This window comes from Sinocyclocheilus grahami, unplaced genomic scaffold (genome assembly GCF_001515645.1).
Source record: "Sinocyclocheilus grahami isolate Dianchi unplaced genomic scaffold, SAMN03320097.WGS_v1.1 scaffold638.1, whole genome shotgun sequence".
NCBI lineage: Eukaryota > Metazoa > Chordata > Actinopteri > Cypriniformes > Cyprinidae > Sinocyclocheilus > Sinocyclocheilus grahami.
This window is the reverse complement of record NW_015505817.1, coordinates 34,016-50,789: the sequence shown is the minus strand read 5'-3', so window position 1 is coordinate 50,789 and position 16,774 is coordinate 34,016. Positions and strand designations below refer to the sequence as shown.

General features: G+C 36.1%; 2 protein-coding genes across 3 annotated transcripts in view; one reads left to right on the top strand and one right to left on the bottom strand.

The window, feature by feature from the left end:
- Window positions 1-3,443: 3,443 nt before the first annotated feature.
- On the top strand, window positions 3,444-9,673 carry LOC107558260 (transmembrane protein 150C-like). Its single transcript, XM_016241891.1, has 7 exons — window positions 3,444-3,696; window positions 3,775-3,828; window positions 3,912-3,944; window positions 4,029-4,096; window positions 6,191-6,318; window positions 6,486-6,663; window positions 9,053-9,673. The coding sequence occupies exons 1-7, from the start codon at window positions 3,623-3,625 to the stop codon at window positions 9,259-9,261; spliced, it is 744 nt and encodes a 247-aa protein (XP_016097377.1). The 5' UTR covers window positions 3,444-3,622; the 3' UTR covers window positions 9,262-9,673.
- A 210-nt stretch (window positions 9,674-9,883) lies between these two features.
- enoph1 (enolase-phosphatase 1) overlaps window positions 9,884-16,774 on the bottom strand; it is an 11,308-nt gene continuing 4,417 nt past the window's right edge. For both annotated transcript variants that reach the window (XM_016241889.1, XM_016241890.1), the window contains 3 exons: window positions 12,180-12,312; window positions 10,701-10,824; window positions 9,884-10,619 (listed from right to left, as the gene is read on the bottom strand). In XM_016241889.1, coding sequence (XP_016097375.1) covers window positions 10,480-10,619; window positions 10,701-10,824; window positions 12,180-12,312 — 397 coding nt within the window. In that variant the 3' untranslated portion in view covers window positions 9,884-10,479. The remainder of the gene's footprint in view (window positions 10,620-10,700; window positions 10,825-12,179; window positions 12,313-16,774) is intronic.

Below are 16,774 nucleotides of genomic sequence, written 5' to 3'. Positions count from 1 at the left end.
ACCCACTGTTGTCAGAGATCCAAAATTGCTTTAAAAAAATGTATAACATAAAAAAATGTAGAAAAAGGCATTTCACCATTAGAACAAAGCATGAAAAAAATTTCTATTTTATATACACACCCCTTGCAAAAAATAAGTGCTTTTATTTTTGTAAAAACGGTTCTTTCATGTACGTGTATATTGCATGCAACTAACCCCACACCAAACCCTGAATCCTATTGTAAGTAACAAAATCAAGTGTAACCTACGTTTCATAACACACTTACAAAAAGTGCACTTTGTAATGTCAAATTTAAAGCAATTATTATTTTAATATTTGGTCGTACTTTAATTTTAAGTGCTGACTAACATACTAAAGCGCATGTAAAAAGTACTTGATTATAATTTTAAATGTAGCGTGTTATTCAATATTACGTTAAAAGTTCATATATTTTAAAGGTACTAAATTGCAACATGATCACTACAAATGTGTAGTAAATATATATATATTACAAATATATTTAAATATGACATGCAACTTTTAAAATTTTTTTATTAAAATATTTGTTTTCCATAAATGCTTGTCAGTACATTCAGCAGTTCACTTTAACATTTATACTATTTTAAAGACAATAGAAGTAATTATGAAATTACATATAAAGATGTACTTAAGTCCTACTTAAGTGGGTCAAAAAGCTCAGCTAATTTCATTTAATATGAATTTAAACTACAATACATTTTCATTTAACAGCAACGTGTAATTAAGTGTCCGAAAACATTACGTTCAGTTTGCACTGAACAGTATATTCTTTTGAAAGTATATTATTTCCATGATAAAAAAAGCTTAAGTGTACTTGTTTCTCACTAAGCTAGGAAGCCCATTTCTGACACCAAGTAAAAAAAGTCATTTGAAACTTTTCAATTCTGAATTTTTCTTAGAACTGCAAATTTATATCATGCTATTCTGACTTTATCACTCAAAAATGCGTGATTCATAAAACAAAATAAGTGAGAATTGTGAAATAAAACATTGCAATTACCTTTTTTATTTTTATTCAGAGGCAAAAACAAGCTTCCATACAAAGATATCCGTGAACATTTCTAAGTGATGACAGAAAAGAAATCGCTGAATCAGACAATCTGACCTGATTCACAGAAATGAATCAGATTTCACCCTGCTTAAGCTGGTTTAGTTGGTACACTATCATCTTATCCATCAAAACAGACAAGCTAACCACCTTAGGCAGGTTTAAGCTATTGTTGCGGTCAATGTTGCTCGATCACCAGATTATTGTGAATATACAGTATCCCAGGTGTAAAAAAAAAAACAACAAAAAAATATTTTAAAAAGAGAGTGCACTTCCATAATGTACTTAAAGTGCTCTATTTTCACACACACTAATTTTGTACTTGACATACTAAAAATGATTCTTTAGTACATCTAAGTGTACTCAACTGTGCTATTTTGGGACACCATGAAAATGAACTAAAATGGGCTTTTAACATACTATCTCTGTATTAAAAAATGTATTTAGTCACCGCTTGTAGTACACTTGAGTGTATGAAAGATGGGTTCAAGTGTACTACAAGAGGTAACCAAATACATTTTTAAAATAGAGATAGTATGTTAAAGGGATAGTTCACCCAAAAATGAAAATGTGATGTTTATCTGCTTACCCCCAGAGCATCCAAGATGTAGGTGACTTTGTTTCTTCAGTAGAACACAAACTGAGATTTTTAACTCAAACCGTTGCAGTCTGTCAGTCATATAATGGCAGTGGATGGGCTCCACGGCTTCGAGAGGGAAAAAAACATACACAAACAAAACCAAATTAAACCCTGCGGCTCGTGACGATACATTGATGTCCTAAGACACGAAACGATCGGTCTGTGCAAGAAAGAACAGTATTTATATAATTTTTTACCTCTGATTCGCCGCAATGTCCCTTGTATGCCTTCGTTTTTCTAATAATTGCTCCCACAGTTGATTTCTTCACACCAAGCTGCTTACCTATTGCAGATTCAGTCTTCCCAGCCTGGTGCAGGTCTACAATTTTGTTTCTGGTGTCCTTTGACAGCTCTTTGGTCTTGGCCATGGTGGGGTTTGGAGTGTGACTGTTTGAGGTTGTGGACAGGTGTCTTTTATACTGATAACGGGTTCAAACAGATGCCATTAATACAGGTAATGAGTGGAGGACAGAGGAGCCTCTTAAAGAAGAACTTACAGGTCTGTGAGAGCCAGAACTCTTGCTTGTTTGTAGGTGACCAAATACTTATTTTACAGAGGAATTTACCAATTAATCCTTTAAAAATCCTACATTGTGTTTTTCTGGATTTTTTTTTCTCATTTTGTCTCTCATAGTTGAGGTATACCTATGATGAAAATTACAGGCCTCTCTCATCTTTTTAAGTGGGAGAACTTGCACAATTGGTGGCTGACTAAATACTTTTTTGCCCCACTGTATATATTTATATGGAAGACAATGGCCACCGCCAATGGTTTGGTTACCAACATTCTTCAAAATATCTTCTTTTATGACAGAAACTCATACAGGTTTGGAACAACTTGAGGTAAAATACTAAATGTTGACCGGATTTTCTTTTTGGATGAACTATCACTTTAAATGTGTTAAGGCAGTCACAAAACTACGCACTCTGAGTACAATTAAGCTGCCTTTTATTTCATTAATATATTACCTGCAAGTACAGTTTAATATATATATATATATACACTATTAATATATTAAATATATATATATACTATTTAAAAAAAATAAGTACACTACAAGTGCACTTTCGGAAGAATTAAGCACACTTCTTTAACAAGAGGTAAAAACTACAATTTTTGGAATAAACTTGCAATAAATATCCTTTTTTGATTCAGTTACATAACTCACAATGCTTCGTGAGATCAGTAGTTCATTAATTCAGATTTACATTTTTAAATCATATGGTCTAATGTTGCAAATAACTTTTTATTGAAGAATCTTTTTTTGAAATTCATTTGAAGAAAATGATTGGATAACCAGAGCCGAGTAGTAACTGATTACATGTGATCTGGCTCTTACAAAAAGTAAGCACTTGTAATTAGATTCTATTGCATTTTAAAATACTCATAATCCGATTAGTTACTTATTATGGATTACATGATTACGTATTATTCACAATGGCAGCAATTTACTTATAATTGTTTGATTTCTTTTCTCTTTTAAAGTTTCCTTACAAAAAATCATACTGTGCGTTGTACTATTTAGATTTGAAAAGCTTAATGTTAAATGCATTTTATGATATCAAAGAATGAAATATATTTTCTTTCATTGTGCTTTTTAAAAAAAATATAAATGTGGTACATTTTATGGTATGTTTAAAACAAGTTATAGGTAAAAGTCATGTAAAATAAATCTAAAAAGTAGTCAGAATGCACCTAAAATGAGTAACCCAGATTACATTACTAACTACAATTTTCATAAAGTAATCTGTAATGGACTAACATTTGTAAGGAAAAAATATAAAAAAAATATAAAAATGGGGCAGCCACTGTTGCACTTTAAATGTGATGCATTTGTTAGAGTATGAATGTAGGATGTTAGAATATGCTGTTGGTTTTATTGCAGGGCTGTTTTATTGACGTTCACAAGGAGACATGAGGAAGTGCAGCCCATGGGTGTTTCTGCCTGTAATGTTTTCTTTCTTCACAGCTGCTGGTCTCTGGGTGGTGTGAGTATCCAACACCTGCTTTGTCTGTTTCCAGGTCAATGATTTAAGATAAATGTTATATAATTTCATTCTAAACAGGTATTTCATTGCTGTGGAGGATGAGAAAATCACCCCACTCAGTGCAGAGTACAAGTAAGGACATATCCCTCTATCGCAAGCCAATTATTTCATCTAAGAAATCAATATTTATGCCTCCTTCAAACTGATTTTCCTAGGAGGTCAGAATCGAAATCTCCTCCATATATCAGGTAAATCTGTATGAATGTTATTATGAATTGCACGATTTGTTTAGAGGTTGAGAAATGTTCTTATGCGCTGTCTTTGCTGTTTAGCATCGCAGGCAATGCTCCACCTGCCAGCTGTGTGTTCAGTCAAGTCATGAACATGGCAGCCTTTGTAGGTATGAATGGTGCTCAGATCCTATCAGAGGACTTGGTCTTATAAACAGAAAGAGCTAAGAGCTAACGACTACTATAATCATTACTTCATATGCACTGAAATTGTAGCCTGATGCAATTGTTGCACTGTCCACCAACATCATATGAACAGCAGTTTAGTTCGGAATAGTTCACCAAAAAAAAACGAAAATTTCTTAAAACTTACTCCGACCATTCAAGATGTAGATGAGTTTGTTTCTTCATCAGATGGATGCTCTGCAGTGAATGGGTGCCGTCAGAATGAGAGTCCAAACAGCTGATAAAAACATCACAATAATCCACAGCACTCCGGTCCATCAGTGAACATCTGGAGAAGACGAAAGCTGTGTGTTTGTAAGAAACAAATCATAAACTTTAAACTGTCACTTCTGGCTAAAATACGAGTCTATAATAACGCTTCCTCCAGAGACAAAGTCCATCATCTGTTGTCTCTCACATCAAAATCCAGCCACATATTAGAGCGGTTTTGGACTGTTTTCTTTTTGCAGATTTCTCTCTTGATTCAGACCAGGGGTCTGTTCTTCGCACGTGGCTAACTCAGTTAGCTGGATTTGATTGTTGATGATTTGGCGTGATCTTGGATTGTTTGGTTCCTCGAAGCTCATCCCAGACTTGCCGTCAACAGGTCCGTACGCTTAAACCTGCTCGGGAGCAGCTTATTTCATGTAAACAGGATTAGATCGCATCTTTGTAAGCGGAACCGATACTTAAAATCTGTCCCAGCCACTGCTGCTTTATTAGAAGTGTACCCTTCTGATCCAGGGACGGAAACTTACAATAATAATCATTTAAAAATGAATACAAAAATATTATAATGTTGTGTAGTCATCATCTATAACACTATAGACACAGCCAGGTTCACTCATTCAAAAATGTATCCGTGATGAAATAATAACTCTATAATTGTATTGGAGTCTTACACACATGCTGTACAGTTAATCTGAGCCGTGCATTAATTTGAGTGCTGATAGATATTATGGGCGTGGCTTGCTGGAGCGCAGGAGACGCAGATACTAAAGAAACTTGAATTAATGCGGTCACGTAACAAACCGATAAAATTAAATGAATTGCTAATTACAACACTGAAATAAAAATTGAAACGCCTGTAGAATCACGTAGAAAAATCTATAAAAACAGAGCACATTTCATTGATCTATTATTACATTTATGTAGTTTTGTTCGCTTGGCTGTTTCCAGAAACGTGTCAAGTTTTCCCGTCAGGTGTCTTTTTTAATTATATGATGTCCTTACGTTGCTGTCTTGCCGCCGGCCAATCGCTGCATTGCTGACAGTGTTGCCAATTTAGCAATTTTGTAGCTAGATTCAGTGACTTCCCCACCCCTTTTGAGACTTTTTTCAAAGGTTTAGGGACAAATATAGCAACTTCTTGGATAAACCGTATCTAAGTTCTCACCTTGCCCACTGATCTACGTTCATCTTTATATAGCCATTGTGATGTCATCTAGTGACATTTAGCTACAGTTTTAGCTGCTTTCAATTGACAGCAGTTGGCAACACTGATTGCTGATCGTGGTCTCGAGTATCGATACATCTGCCCTTTACGGGGAACACGAGAACGCGCACTGATCTTAGACAACTTAATCCAGATGTTTGAATCAAATCCGCAAATTCGTTTGAAGAACCAAATTAGCCAGAGATCAGTTATCACGATTAGATCATAGATCATCTCGGATGTATTCAGCGAGGTACGAGGAACGGCCCCATGACGACAGTTCTCTGGAGGAAGCAATGTTATGAATAGAAGGCATGCATTTTAGTTGGAAGCAACAGTTTGAAGTTAAAAACAGCGTAATGGTGGATTAGTTTCTTACAAACACACAGCTTTCATCTTCTCAAGATGTTCACTGATGGACTGGAGTGGATTATTGTGATGTTTTTATCAGCTGTTTGGACTCTCATTCTGACGGCACCCATTCACTTCCATTGGCGAGACGGTGATGCAGTGCTCCAAATCTGATAAAGAAACAAACTCATCTACATCTTGGAATGAATGTAGAATTGTTTGAAATAAATGTTCATGGTCTCTCGGGCTCCAGGCTTCATTCTGGGAGTGCTGCGATATCTGCAGCTGAAGCCGAGAGTGCATAAACCCTGGCTCAACATCGGCAGTCTGGTGGCTTTGTCTCTTGCCTGCTTTGGTATGACTTTAGTTGGGAATTTCCAGGTATGATTTTTTGTTTTGCAAACAAAATATTGAGCCACTTATTAACAGATATTCTTTCATGCCAAAATGAAACATTTCTACACATTTAAATGAATGAAATTAATTCTGCATTACTTTTTAAGTGATCTATTTTCACCTTAACACCTCGTTTGTTTTTGCTGATCTAGCTGTCCAACGATGAGGAGCTGCACAACATTGGCACGTCCATGACCTTTGGCCTAGGAACACTGTTCTGCTGGGTCCAGTCTTTCATGACCCTAAAGGTCAACCTGAGGAATGAAGGCAGGCGAGCAGGAATCCCTCGCTTCCTGTTGTCCGGAGCTGTAACTTCCTGCATGCTGCTTTGTATCCTTTTTTCTTCCTCTGCGAGCACTGACACTGTCGACTGTGCAGAAAGAAATTAATCTAGCTGCAAGTAAATGATAGGGTTGGGTGATAACGCCAGAACGTCTCGGTTTCTGATGATATGCATTATACATCTTGCTCTGAAATATCTAAATATGTCATTTCAAACAAACCCACTGTTGTCAGAGATCCAAAATTGCTTTAAAAAAATGTATAACATAAAAAATGTAGAAAAAGGCATTTCACCATTAGAACAAAGCATGAAAAAAATTTCTATTTTATATACACACCCCTTGCAAAAAATAAGTGCTTTTATTTTTGTAAAAACGGTTCTTTCATGTACGTGTATATTGCATGCAACTAACCCCACACCAAACCCTGAATCCTATTGTAAGTAACAAAATCAAGTGTAACCTACGTTTCATAACACACTTACAAAAAGTGCACTTTGTAATGTCAAATTTAAAGCAATTATTATTTTAATATTTGGCCGTACTTTAATTTTAAGTGCTGACTAACATACTAAAGCGCATGTAAAAAGTACTTGATTATAATTTTAAATGTAGCGTGTTATTCAATATTACATTAAAAGTTCATATATTTTAAAGATACTAAATTGCAACATGATCACTACAAATGTGTAGTAAATATATATATATTACAAATATATTTAAATATGACATGCAACTTTTAAAATTTTTTTATTAAAATATTTGTTTTCCATAAATGCTTGTCAGTACATTCAGCAGTTCACTTTAACATTGATACTATTTTAAAGACAATAGAAGTAATTATGAAATTACATATAAAGATGTACTTAAGTCCTACTTAAGTGGGTCAAAAAGCTCAGCTAATTTCATTTAATATGAATTTAAACTACAATACATTTTCATTTAACAGCAACGTGTAATTAAGTGTCCGAAAACATTACGTTCAGTTTGCACTGAACAGTATATTCTTTTGAAAGTATATTATTTCCATGATAAAAAAAGCTTAAGTGTACTTGTTTCTCACTAAGCTAGGAAGCCCATTTCTGACACCAAGTAAAAAAAGTCATTTGAAACTTTTCAATTCTGAATTTTTCTTAGAACTGCAAATTTATATCATGCTATTCTGACTTTATCACTCAAAAATGCGTGATTCATAAAACAAAATAAGTGAGAATTGAACATTGCAATATTGCAATTACCTTTTTTATTTTTATTCAGAGGCAAAAACAAGCTTCCATACAAAGATATCCGTGAACATGATGACAGAATGACAGAAAAGAAATCGCTGAATCAGACAATCTGACCTGATTCACAGAAATGAATCAGATTTCACCCTGCTTAAGCTGGTTTAGTTGGTACACTATCATCTTATCCATCAAAACAGACAAGCTAACCACCTTAGGCAGGTTTAAGCTATTGTTGCGGTCAATGTTGCTCGATCACCAGATTATTGTGAATATACAGTATCCCAGGTGTAAAAAAAAAAACAACAAAAAAATATTTTAAAAAGAGAGTGCACTTCCATAATGTACTTAAAGTGCTCTATTTTCACACACACTAATTTTGTACTTGACATACTAAAAATGATTCTTTAGTACATCTAAGTGTACTCAACTGTGCTATTTTGGGACACCATGAAAATGAACTAAAATGGGCTTTTAACATACTATCTCTGTATTAAAAAATGTATTTAGTCACCGCTTGTAGTACACTTGAGTGTATGAAAGATGGGTTCAAGTGTACTACAAGAGGTAACCAAATACATTTTTAAAATAGAGATAGTATGTTAAAGGGATAGTTCACCCAAAAATGAAAATGTGATGTTTATCTGCTTACCCCCAGAGCATCCAAGATGTAGGTGACTTTGTTTCTTCAGTAGAACACAAACTGAGATTTTTAACTCAAACCGTTGCAGTCTGTCAGTCATATAATGGCAGTGGATGGGCTCCACGCCTTCGAGAGGAAAAAAAACATACACAGACAAAACCAAATGAAACCCTGCGGCTCGTGACGATACATTGATGTCTTAAGACACGAAACGATCGGTCTGTGCAAGAAAGAACAGTATTTATATAATTTTTTACCTCTGATTCGCCGCAATGTCCAACTGTCCTGAGCACGTCCTGAGCGCGTTCGCGTCTTCGTCTTGCTTTACAGCGGATCGCACTTATAAGTGCATTACCGCCACCTATCTCTCAAATGGACCATTGGCCCTCTATCTACAATCTCAATTAGGAGTGTCAATGGTTCATTTGAGAGATAGGTGGCGGTAATGCAACTATCCCTTTAAAAGTGCATTTTATTTCATACTCATGGTGTCCCAACATAGCACAGTTGAGTTTAACCCCCTACTTCTTCTACACATTTTCCCATATTCCAGCCTTGACGGCAGACCTCAGACTTCACTCTGATGGCTCAGCGGCTGCACATGCATGCGGCCCGTGCTCAGTGGGCGCTGGTCATGTTCTTCCTGACGTACCTGGCCACGTTCGCCATTGAGTTTCGCCACTACCACTTCGAGATCGTCTGCAGCGACGAGCAGGAGCCTCCACTCAGCCTCTCCGAAAGCTTCTCCGAGGTCTCCGAGTACCAGTCTGACCAGCTCTAGTCTCTTCCAGCGTTCAGTCCTGCATGTCAGCTGAATGTAATCTCTCTAGAAAGGCCTCCGGACGAGTACGTCTTTTGAATGTGTAGATAGGCTTTCGCAAAAGCAACAAATTCACGAAATGCACAAGGATTTACTGTGACGTGTTCCACGTTTGTGTGTCAGATGAGCGAAGCAACAAGGACACTTCCAAGGAGAACATCTGAATACAGGAACAGTTTTTGGCAAGATAATCTGTTAAGAAACATTCGGTTTATATTCTGTTGTTGTCACTTCAAATCCGTACGCTGTTATTTTTTCTGTGGAAGATCTAAGAGCTTCCGAAGAAGCTTTACACCGCGTACAGATTTGGAAACTTCATTTAAAGGGACAGTTCACCCAAAAATTAAAATTTGCTCATCATTTACTCACCCTCAAGTTGTTCCAAACCTGTAGTTTCTTTCTTTTGTTGAACATAAATAAAGATATTTTGAAGAATGTTGGTAAGCAAACAGTTGCTGGTAGCCATAGAACGAAAAAAAAAAGAATACAATGGAAGTCAATGGCTACCGTCAACTGTTTGCTCACCAACATTCTTCAAAATATCCTCTTTTGTGTTCAACAGAACATGCAGGTCTGTAACAAACTGAGGGTGAGTAAATGTAAACGCCATTTTTATTTTTGGGTGAACTGTACCTTCGATATTGAATCACAGATGGTTTGTATTCGTGTAACCGCATTACATTTTAAACCGGTCCTGCATAATCTTAAAAGAAGCTTATGCAGCTTTTTATACTTGATGTTAAGTATTGTAAAACATCTCTGAGATTGGTCATGATCCTGTATTTTGTTACTAAAACAGACATCTGTTCTCGGGTGCTGGTGTATCTAAATGTAGCAAATGTGATTTGTTCGATGTGTCCGTTTGGAATAAAATTTTACAACAACATTTAAGACTGAGGTTTATAAGACATGAGGTACAATCACACTAAACCCGTGTCTAGTTGGCAGGTCATCATATTTTATATCACTGCACATGTGGGGGATAAAGACATGAATATGTCATATGCTACACATTAACACCGCATATAAAACATTCGAAGAGAATGTGAGTGCATGATAATTCACAGATGGGTTTCAGTGTAAAAAACAAGCACCTGGGAGGCTTGGCGTTTCAGTCCAGCGGAATAACAACACATAGTACCCGCTGGTTTTCACATGATCCGATGCAGTTCTGCGCTGTCAAACGTTCCCAATCAGCTCTAACTGGTTGAAAGATGTGACGACTCTATAATGGCTCCTCTCCTCTTCGGTTAACTCCGTGTTGCCAGGTCTAACTACCATGATCACGTTCACCCCAGCATCCTCTGCTGCCTTTGCCTCTGTAAGGGAGATTTAGTGACGCTGAAGCCTCATGTAATTGTGGCACAAGCGTGTACTGAAAATGAAAAGCGTGCACGCACCTCGTGTGACGTCGGTTAAGAACATGATTTCCTCCGGTTGGCATCCAATCCTCTCCGCGATGTTCTCATAGCTCTTACTTTCTACTTTGGCACCAATGTTAGTGTCGAAGTGACCATCAAACAGCTGAGAAAATAAATGTAAAAATTCTAAACTTGCAAATCTACATCAACTCATTTAAGCTTGTGAATCTGTATCAAGCAAACACTTTTATTTCTAATATTCCCTGCGGAGGGATCACAGTTTATTGGCTTTAATAGTAAAGGGATCAATGTGATTGTCATTTATAATCCTTTCTAGATCACTATGCATTACTTATTTTGACCTTTACTGAAATACCATAACTAAAGCTATTTTTATTATTTCCTGGTGAAGCTTCATTACGGATTAAGACCTTTTTGACGACTTTCTTGGTAAAAAAAGAAAAGAAAAACTTTTGGTGGTTACTGCTCGCCAGTGATTACAAAAATGAACACTATTAAAAAAAACATTTACATCAATTCAAATAAAACTGAAATAAAATATAAATATTAAATGTAAAAAAAGAAAGAACATTAGAAATACTGCCTTAGCATTAGCAACTAACTGAAATATAATAAGTGTTATTTAATATAGAAAAATATCAATAAAAATATAAAATAGAAATTAAAGAAACGAAATAAAATAGAACTAATGAGAAAAACAACACACCAGTGTTGTCACCTTTATTTATATATATATATATTATAGCCAACTTTGTTTTTCCATCTAATATTTGTATGTATTTATTTATATATATATATATATATATATATATATATATATATATATATATATATATATAAATACAAATATTAGATGGAAAAACTAACTTAGCCTGGGTAAATAACTGAAATTAATAAGTTGAAGTACTAAAAATGCTAAAATTACAATACAAATGCATTACAGCTAAAGACAAATAATAATACTTTTCTAAAATGAAAACTGATAGAACTAAAAGTTAATTCAAAATATTAGTATTTCAAATATTTTACTTTTTTTTAACCATTTGAATTAAATAATGCAACCCACAAGAAAACTGGAATTTTACCTCAAATTAAAACTAAAAATACAAAAGATAATTGAAAATATTAATAAATACTACAATAGTCTAACACCACTAATAAAATAGCATTACTGCTGGCATCTTATTAAAAAAAAGGAAACTAATCAATAAGTAGACTCTGATAATCATAAAAGCCACTGTAGGAGCGGCAATAATGTACAATCAGCTGGACATCAGTGCAAAATAAGCCACTTCAGAGTGACACAGCATCTGAATAGTGCCAATAATGACTAGCCTACAGGACACGACTCCTTACATGATTAATCACATTAATAAGCCCAGCGGGTTCGGCGATGCACATCCAGACTAGAGACTAAAGAGATCTGAATCTCATGCGAGCACGAGAAACGACATCGTGCCGTTCAGAATAGTGCTTATTATCACTGATCAAGCTTACATCTAAGAGATCTCCTTCGACAGAGTAGCCAAAGAGCAGCTTCTGCGCCTCCACACTTCCTGAGGAGTAGATGAAGACCTTCAGACCTCCACGCCTCCACCGTCTGACGGCTGGAACCACATCCGGGTACACCCTGCCACAAAACCACATATAACATAACTGACAACAGGAATATAATGAGCCTACAGAGCATGGGATATAAATGTACACTATCATTACAAGCTTGGGGTCAGTAAGATTTATTACATTTTTGATGGTTGAATGTTTGAAAGTCTCTTCTGCTCACCAAGACTGCATTTATTTGATTAAAATACAGCAGAAAAACACAAATATTGTGAAATATTATTACAATTAAAAATACCTTTTCTATGTGAATATATGTTAAAAAATTTAATTTATTCCTGTGATGCGCAGCTGTATTTTCAGCATCATTACTCCAGTCTTCAGAGTCACATGATCTTCAGAAATCAGTATAATATATTGATTTATTATCAGTGTTGAAACTGTTGTGCTGCCCAATATTTTTATGGAAACATTTTTTCAGGATTCTATGATGAATAGAACATTCAAAATAACAGCATTTATTTGAAATGTAAATCTTTTAGAACATGACTTTGTTTTAAAAGTCTTATCTGTCACTTTTGATCAATTGAAGGTGTCCTTGATTAAATAAATTATTAAAATGTATTATTCTTCCCCTGTAAACCTAACAGTTCATTTCTTTCATTTTTATTATTTTATGCATCGATTTATTTTTCCTCTCTATTGTGTATACCGTATATGGATATATTTCATCTGTTTGTTCTGCTAGAAATTTGAAATCAATATTCTCAATAAAAGTATTAATAAAAAAAACGTCTGAACAGCAGTGTAGTTTGTATTGTATTTTGTCTGTGTTGTATGCAGGACAAGACGTAGGAAATTGTAAAATCACATGTTTTTTTTTTTCATTTAAATACAGAAAATATAGTTTTTTTTACAATCAGAGACATAACTGAAAGATTACTCTACTATGAGAGTAAGAGCTAGTGACAGGTTATACAATCACCACGAATAACAAATGTATATAACCGAGTTGAACAAACTTCTGAGAGACACAGAATAACTACATACAGTAAATGAAGCTAACAACTGAACGAGATGCAAACTCACTCTCTGCCAGCAGATGGCGCTTACGAACAGCAAAGATACGAGCTGCGTTCGAAAGCGTAACGGTTTAATGATCTACAACAAAACAGAACGTGTTTTGGTGATAACTAAACGAATATTTAATTACTATAATACTAATTTCTCGCTAGAAATAACATCAAAAGTGCAAAACGTTAGTCAGAAATATACATTTACATACAAACTGACCACCAAACGCAACTTTCAGACGCCATCTTTATTTTTTAGCTCAACCGTCACGGAATGGAGCGCACAGGATTGTGGGATATCAAAACAGCATTTTAGAGTTTTCGGACACAGTCCTTGTGTTTCCTGGGTTAATTACCGCTATAAACAAAGCTGAGCTGCGCTTATGAAAAAAGCCATTAGAAGGCAAGCCTGCAACCATTAGACAAAAAACCATAACGGCTAATGCTAACGGATTTATTATTATTATTTTTTTTTTGAATGGCTGTCAATGGAGGAGAGGCTTCACTAAGTTTTATAAACAGCTTTTTTAACATGTAACATGTTTTACACTAAACAATAATTTTGGATTTAACTATTTTTAGAGTTTACCACGAAAAAAAATGCCGTTTTATAAGAGAAGTCACTGACTTTTTGCGACAGGTGGGATTCAGTTTACGGCACTCTCATTCATTCCTATGGGATCCGTAAACAGCGATTGAGTGTCGCACAGCTCTGACTGAAATTCAATGACGTCAAGGCTGTAATGTGATTGGTTATTACACAACACGTGATCCAAGTTAGCCGTTACGCTTTCTCCAATAGTAAGTAATAGACCAATTCAGAGTAGTGATGGAAATTTTGATTCTTTCAAGAGATTGGTTCATTTTCAGTTCCTTCACCAAAATGATTCGTTCAGATTCGTTCATCGATTCGTTCAGTGACAATTTCTTCTTATTGCATAAATACGCCAGCAGGTGGCGAAAAAGAGTGTCTTATGTCTTGTGTTTTAAGTCAACGAACGTATCCACTTGTTACAAAAACTGATTTGGCTTTATTAAAATGTGTGCATAATCTACTCATTAAAGAAATAAAGTCTAAATAAGTTGTTCAGATGACCAAAGCACAAGGTTTTCTTGCATAATTAACATTTTAATTGTTTAGTCAGACATTTACACATTCATTCATAAATCGGGGATTAAACGTGGAGTCATGTTCTTTATGCGAAATATGAATATATAAACAAGCGTATGTGCACAGTACCTATAACTGCGCTTTGCATCTGCTTTCTGCTGATTGCTGATCGAGATTGACATGCTAAATGGCCGACTGACCCGGTACACTCTCATTCATTTCGTTCATGAACGAGATGTAGCAGTTCATTCAACTCGTTCACGAACGAGAAGATCTCTCGATCTCGTTCAGACTCAAATGAAACTCGTTTAGTGAATCCGAACAGTGATACTGATTCTTTCCGCTCCACTCTTACATTTGGTTTAGACACTGTCTGCCCCTTGTCTTCCAGGCCAGGCCGTACCACCTCTTCTGCCCCGTGGCTGTCTGATGTTCTCTGTGAATATCGTTCTAAGCTCAGAGCTGCAGAGACAGTATGGCGCAAATCACAAAATCCTACAGACCTAAACGTATATCGATCACTCCTCTCTTCATTCTCTGCTAATGCCTCCACTGCTAAAAGGTTTTCCCTCAACATTTAAACAGGCTCGTATAACCCTACTACTTAAGAAACCCACTCTTAACCCATCTCTTTTAGAGAACTACAGACCGGTTTCCCTTCTTCCTTTCATTGCAAAAACACTTGAACGAGTTGTGTTCAACCAAGTCTCTGCCTTTCTCACACAGAACAACCTCCTCGACAGCAACCAGTCTGGCTTCAGAAGTGGACATTCGACCTTGCTCTCAGTTGTTGAAGACTGGCAAGAGCGGCTTCCAAATCTCTCATTCCATCCTGATGATCCGACGATAGCTGCTAGCATCTCAGCTTGTCTAACAGACATTTCTTGTTGGATGACGGACCATCACCTTCAACTCAACCTGGCTAAGACAGAACTGCTTGTGGTTTCAACAAACCCATCACTTTATCAAAATGTCACCATCCAGTTAGGCACATCAACCATAGCGCCTTCAAAAACCGCTAGAAACCTTGAAGTTGTGATTGATGATCAGCTGACTTTCTCAGACAACATTGCTAAAACTGCCCGGTCCTGCAGATTTGCTTTATTCATCATCAAGAAGATGGGGCCCTTTCTTTCAGAACATACAAAACAACTGCTTGTTCAAGCTCTTGTTCTGTCCAGGACTATTGCAGTGCTCTTGGCAGGTCTTCCAGCCAGTTCTATCAAACCTTTACAATTAATCCAAAATGCCGCTGCAAGATTAATCTTTAATGAGCCGAAAAGAATGCACGTCACACCTCTGTTTATCAGTTTGCACAGGCTACCAGTAGCTGCTCGCATAAATTTCAAGGCATTAATTTTTGCCTACAAAACCACCACTGGCTCTGCACCCCTTTACCTTAATTAATTACTTCAGAGTTATGTGCCCTCTAGAAGCTTGCATTCTGCAAGTGAACGTCGCTTTATTGTGCCATCTCAAAGAGGCACAAAATCACTTTCACTTTTTCATTAAATGTTCCCTCCTGGTGGAATGACCTGCCCAACTCAATCCGAGCAGCTGAGTCCTCAGCCATCTTCAAGAAATGACTAAAAACACATCTGTTCCATCTTTATTTGACCCTCTAACTCTAGCACTTTCTATTCTATTTCTACTTTATCTATTTATCTTATTTTTTATAAAAAAAATAAATAAAAATAACACTAGCTTTCTATTTTTTCTATTCTATCTACTTGTTTTTCTTTTTGTGTGTATATACAGTGGATTCCATCCTGATGATCCGACGATAGCTGCTCGCATCTCAGCTTGTCTAACAGACATTTCTTGTTGGATGACGGACCATCACCTTCAACTCAACCTGGCTAAGACAGAACTGCTTGTGGTTTCAACAAACCCATCACTTTATCAAAATGTCACCATCCAGTTAGGCACATCAACCATAGCGCCTTCAAAAACCGCTAGAAACCTTGAAGTTGTGATTGATGATCAGCTGACTTTCTCAGACAACATTGCTAAAACTGCCCGGTCCTGCAGATTTGCTTTATTCATCATCAAGAAGATGGGGCCCTTTCTTTCAGAACATACAAAACAACTGCTTGTTCAAGCTCTTGTTCTGTCCAGGACTATTGCAGTGCTCTTGGCAGGTCTTCCAGCCAGTTCTATCAAACCTTTACAATTAATCCAAAATGCCGCTGCAAGATTAATCTTTAATGAGCCGAAAAGAATGCACGTCACACCTCTGTTTATCAGTTTGCACAGGCTACCAGTAGCTGCTCGCATAAATTTCAAGGCATTAATTTTTGCCTACAAAACCACCACTGGCTCTGCACCCCTTTACCTTAATTAATTAC

Coding starts and splice junctions, on each gene's coding strand:
- LOC107558260 (XM_016241891.1), top strand. CDS start 3,623: ATGAGGAAGTGCAGCCCATGGGTGTTTCTGCCTGTAATGTTTTCTTTC. Junction 3,945..4,028: donor AAATCTCCTCCATATATCAG/GTAAATCTGTAT, acceptor TTTGCTGTTTAG/CATCGCAGGCAATGCTCCAC. Junction 6,319..6,485: donor CTTTAGTTGGGAATTTCCAG/GTATGATTTTTT, acceptor TTGCTGATCTAG/CTGTCCAACGATGAGGAGCT.